We start from the raw sequence: 6,000 nt of genomic DNA on the forward strand, positions 1-6,000 counted from the left end.
CGCTGCAAGAGTTAAATGTCCGCACTCGCGGACATTAATTCTGTCGAACTTGCAAACTCTTTTTTTCTATTTATTTTGGGGGGTTTTTGTATTAAACTGTTAGACGAAAGGATCATGGGAATGTATTTTATTTGAATAAATGCATTTGAAATATATGTTCGGACAGAATGCTGCCCTCTGTTGGTTTTACATTAAGTAGCATTGTTCCATATGCTTGAAATCCAGTTATTTATTATGCTACTTAATGTAAAACCAACAGAGGGCAGCATTCTGTCCGTAGACATATGGCTAATATATGTTCGGACAGAATGCTGCCCTCTGTTGGTTTTACATTAAGTAGCATTGTTCCATATGCTTGAAAGAAATCCAGTTATTATGCTACTTAATGTAAAACCAACAGAGGGCAGCATTCTGTCTGAACATATATTAGCCATATGTGGCAGTGTGCTCATTTGCATTTATTCAAATAAAATATATTCCCATGATCCTTTCGTGTAATGGTTTAATACAAAAAAAACCCAAAATAAATAGAAAAAAAGAGTTTGCAAGTTCGACAGAATTAATGTCTGCCAGTGCGGACATTTAACTGTTGCAGCGGGGAGACCAGCGGATCATGGGGATATATTTTATTTAAATAATTAATAAATGAAAATGAACACACTGCCACATATGGCTAATATATCTTCAGACAGAATGCTGCCCTCTGTTGGTTTTACACTGAGTAGCATAATATTCTGCCCGAGAATATAGTAGCTATATATATGGTAGTGAGCTCATTGGTCCCCAGCAGGAGGCCCCCTGCTGGCGACCAATAGAATTGCTGATACGCACATTTAAACTACTGGCGCCAGAGCTGCTGCGGTACGCGTTAACCCCGTATTAACCCCTTAACCGGAAAAAACGAAGAAAAAAACGAATATTCGCCCGAAGAGAAGACAGGAACGGGCGAATATTCGCGGAATACGAAGATTTTTTTTTTGACGAAGACAAGCACGAAGAAGAACACGAAGAGCCCCCTGGTGCCCAAGTCTAGTGATTACCAACAAACGTTTTGCCACCAAGTACTAAGTCATGTTTTGCAAAGGGGTCAAATACGCAAATCAGTTTACAACTTATTTGAAATGCGTTATTCTGGATTTTTTGTTGTTATTCTGTCTCTCACTGTTCAAATAAACCATTAAAATGATAGACTGATCATGTCTTTGTCAGTGGGCAAACGTACAAAATCAGCAGGGGATCAAATATTTTTATCCTTCGTTGTAAATTTCCGGAACCTGGAAATATGGGTTCCCCTGACAAAGATGGCATGTAACTGGTGAAACGCGCATTGGGTAGTTTCACCTAGTGAAAACTAGTTTGTCCTAGTGTGAGATGAAGTACTATATGAGTGGTACACTTCTTTGATATTATTCTGTTTTCGGTGTTCCCTCCTTTTAGTAACCTATTAAAAGTTATATTTCATTGCATTTGTTATAATGTATGTATCTATTAGTGGATTCAATTCCAACTCTGCAACATTAAAGGCTTTTTCGTTTCTTTTTTTTGTATAAAATGAATCATAAGAAACATAGAATTTGACGCCAAATGAAAACCATTTGGCCCATTTGATCTTTTTAAATTCTTATAAGTTTCGGACAGTTACCGTATTTGCTCGATTATAAGACGACCCTGATTATAAGACGACGCCCCAAAATCTGAATATTAATTTAGGAAAAAAAGAAAAAGCCTGAATATAAGAAGACCCTATAGGAAAAAAGTTTTACCAGTAAATGTTAATTCATGTAAACTATGTGAACAATTGTTTGTTAATAAAAGCTATGATTGAGAAAAACATTTTGTTTTTATTTCCTTTTTTTACAACCTACCCGCCCAGTTATGCACATCTGCCCCCAGGCTTGCCACTCTGCCCCAGAAATGCCTTATACCCCCTATATGCCACTGTGCCCCAGGATATGCCTTTTAACCCTCTAAATGCCACTGTGCCCCATGATACGCTTTTTAATCCTCTTTATGCCACTGTGCCCCATGATATGCCTTTTGACCCCATATGTGCCACTCTGCCTCCAGGAGGCAGAGTGGCGTATAGAGGGTTAAAAGGCATTTCTGGAGGCAGAGTGGCATTAAGGGGGTTAAAAGGCATTTCACAGAGCACTCTGCCTCCAGAAATGCCTTATGCCCCCCGTTCAACACTCCCTCCCCCTCCCTCCTCCAAACCTACCTGTGCTTCTGAGTCCCCGGTGCTTAGTCTGGGCAGCGCATAGAGCTCTACGCGATTTACGTAGACAAGTTCCGCTGCAGTGGAAGTTGTCTAGGCGAATCGCGTAGAGCTCTACACGCTGCCCGGACTTAGCACTGTGGACTCAGAAGCACAGGTAGGTTTGGAGGAGGGAGGGGGAGGGAGTGTTAAACGGGGGGCATAAGGCATTTCTGGAGGCAGAGTGCTCTGTGAAATGCCTTTTAACCCCCTTAATGCCACTCTGCCTCCAGTTGGGGGGAAGGATCTAGGTCCCCTGCATCTGAGTCCCCGGTGTTTAGTCCGGGCAGCGTGTAGAACTCTACCCGAATCGGGTAGAGCTCTACACGCTGCCCGGACCAAGCACCGGGGCTCAGATGCACCGGTAAGTTGGGTGGGGGGGGGCATAACACAGGAGGATCCAGGTCCCCTGCATCGCTGCGGGGGATCTGGATCTTAGTTTCACAGTCAGACCTATTTGAGGTCTGATTATAAGACGACCCCGATTATAAGACGAGGGGCATTTTTTAGTGCATTTGCTCTGGAAAAACCTTGTCTTATAATCGAGCAAATACGGTAATTTAAAGTGTTTTAAAATCAGTCATACATTTCATTTTGCAATTCAATTTATAATATAATTATAATAATTCCATATATTGGATTCAGAAATTGTGAAAATGTGTACATGTAAGGCGTTTTCCATTCATTGAAGGGGCACTGATATATATATGAAGAATGAGCCCTGCAATGGGCATATTCAAATAAGGACTAGGTTTGTATACGAGGGGAAGAGCAAGGCAACGTTATAGCACCTTGAGGGAGCCCGTCAGTGGTGAAATGTGTAGTGCGCAAGCGTGGAGTAATAAGGTGTGAGCAGAGAAGTGGGAGAACCTGGAAGCCAACAATTACTATCATCGCAGACACGAACAAATGGCTTCACAACAAACAGATTCCTTTTTTTCACACATTGTGACACAAACTGACTCAGAGATTATATATTTAGTAAACTGAGATTGTTGCTTTTATTTGATACTATTAAGTTCTATTTGTAACCATTCACCCTCTCTCTATTTTTTAAATATACCTGCTTGCGCGTCTCTACAACATTATCCGGGAATGGATTTATAAGGGAAACAATTCTTTATAAGGCAAGAGTCTGTCTATTTCTTTTTCATTTTACCTTCATACACATCTAATCAGCATTGCATTTCTCTTTCTTTTTTTTGCATACAGGGTCGAAGATTATCCCCTAAAGTACTGGGTAGCAACAGTTCCCTCATCTAATGTTCTAAAGAGAAAGTACCCAATTTATATAATTTGTTTATTTTCACTTGGTACTCAAAACCTTTGTAGGCTATTGGCCTCTACTGTTTTAATGCATGTGTGCAAACCGCAAAAAAAAAACAAAAAAAAAACATTGACTGTTTTCAACTTATATTGTAGTAAAAATTAGTATAAAATTAGGTTAAAACATGATTAATTAAATTGTTAACTTACAATTTTGTAAGTCATTAAAGTGTGCGCAGAAGTCGTGTTTTTTAAAATCATTTATGCCTCTTTTTTTCCATGGGGGAAGAGGACATACCATAAAGCACAGATACCTTAAAATATTGGAAGATTGTGGATGGACTATAATTGTTTATTCATCTATTTTTTGAAAAAATTACAAGGAATATATTTTTTATACATAAGTTCTGTAAAATATTACCAGTAACTCCATAATAGATGTTATCAGTTGTGATATACATTGTGTTGTAGGTGTCACTCGTTATGGGGAACACCACCACTTCAAAGATAAATATACAAATTAAAGTTACTTGACATCATTTTAGCTTTCAAAACTCCCTATAAAGTATTATTATACTGCATGCTTGTTCCTTTCATACTTTCATAACCAAGGTACTTGCCAAGTTCATAAATCACAAACTTGCATTCAGAAAATTCTAGAGAGGCGTCCTTTCTACATCTTCCTTGGTTATATTGGTAAATTTACTGCTTTATTAAAGTTTCGGTGATCATAGATTATTGTTAAACAGTGATGATTTACAGATGAAATAACTGTTTTAAATAGAATTTAGTTCAAATAAATTAGTATATGCAATAATGCAAGTATAGGTTAAACCATTGAGACATGTCTTTAAAAATCATTGGATTGAATTTTAGGTTATTCATTGAAATACTCAAAAATCATTGAAGTTCCTGAATGTTTTTTTTATTTTTGTGTTAGATTCTATAAATGTTTCCCTTACACCTACCTCCGTAAGTTTAGACCATCTTATTGCACGGACTTAGGAGACAGAAAAACTGGCAAAAACATTTTTTGTTTAAGTTCTTGATCATAAATGTGCAAGGTGTCTTAACAATGATTAAAGGAAACAATGTGCTTTTTTGCGCCTTCATAATTCATTTTTATAATGATGCAACAGACGTTATAGCTAGAAATGATTTTTATGCACTGATATTAATAAAAGAAATAAACACCATCACAAAACTGTTCCATGAAGCCATTCATTTTTCAGCGTAGATGGCCCACCCATATGTCACAAGATGTCCTCAGCAAGGTGACAAAATAAAATAAGCTTCATGAAAATCATATTTGCTATTTATTGTACTGAACTTTCCTCCCCCAAAGTTTTTTCATAGATGTTTTAACCTCCTTATTCCTTAAAGTATAGATGACTGGGTTTAACATGGGTGCTATGACTGTGTAAAATACTATTATCACTTGGTCAGCTTGTAGAGTGGTGGATGGCCTCATGTAAATGAAAACACACGGACCAAAGAAAAAAGTCACTACAGTGAGATGTGAGGCACATGTAGAAAAGGCCTTACGTCTCCCCTCCACCGTCTTAATTTTTAACATTGCAGAAACAATACCAATGTATGAAATCAAGACAGTGAGAAAACAACCCAATGAAACAAATCCACTGTTGGCCACTATCATGGCATCAATAATGGTTGTGTCAGTGCATGCCAGTCGTATTAGTGGAGGAATGTCACAAAAGAAACTCTTTATTTCATTAGGACCACAGAATGGCAACTGCATGGTTAAGGCTGTTTGAATGTTGGAGTGGACAAAGCCAATCATCCAAGTTGCTGCCACTAAAAACAAACACAGATGTTTGTTCATGATTGTGGAATAGTTCAATGGTTTACAAATGGCCACATAACGATCATATGCCATGGCTGTGAAAATAAAACATTCAGCACATGCAAAAAAATGGAAAAAGTATAGCTGGGTTATGCAAGCATTATAGGAGATAACCTTTCTCTCAGAAAGGAAGTCAACTAACATCTTGGGCACAGTCACTGAGGAGTAGCAGAGGTCAATAAAAGACAGCTTACCTAAGAAAAAATACATAGGAGTGTGCAGGCGAGGATCTGCTCTGATGGTCATCATGATCAGAATGTTTCCGCTCAAAAGTAAACTATAGATGAGAAGGAAGATCAAAAATACAATTTGTTGTAGACTTTGGGAGAATGTGAATGCCACAAAAACAAATTCTATCACTTCTGTTGAGTTTTCCATTAAAGATGATAAAATGCAATTATCTTTGGGAATCACATGGAAATCAAGAGATACATTGTCATTGAGGTCCATGAGTCTAAAATATAATTAAAGAATGTTAAGGTTGTCTTTACATGATTGATGTCCGTAGGGACACAGAAAGATATACTGAATAAAGAGACATGAATATATGAACCATGCATTAGCCATTTTTATGTATATCCCTTTGAATATCTTAAAGCATAAATTATACAAAACA

The 6,000-nt window shown here is 37.6% G+C and overlaps 1 protein-coding gene across 1 annotated transcript; it reads right to left on the reverse strand.

The window, feature by feature from the left end:
* Nucleotides 1–4,832: 4,832 nt before the first annotated feature.
* On the reverse strand, nucleotides 4,833–5,768 carry LOC149300457 (olfactory receptor 4S2-like). The gene has a single exon (XM_089485052.1). The coding sequence runs from the start codon at nucleotides 5,760–5,762 to the stop codon at nucleotides 4,833–4,835; it is 930 nt and encodes a 309-aa protein (XP_089341178.1). The 5' UTR covers nucleotides 5,763–5,768.
* Nucleotides 5,769–6,000: the final 232 nt, after the last annotated feature.

This window comes from Sceloporus occidentalis, unplaced genomic scaffold (genome assembly GCF_023333645.1).
Source record: "Sceloporus occidentalis isolate IW3139 unplaced genomic scaffold, rSceOcc1.0.p SCAF_24, whole genome shotgun sequence".
Classification (NCBI taxonomy): Eukaryota; Metazoa; Chordata; class Lepidosauria; order Squamata; family Phrynosomatidae; genus Sceloporus; species Sceloporus occidentalis.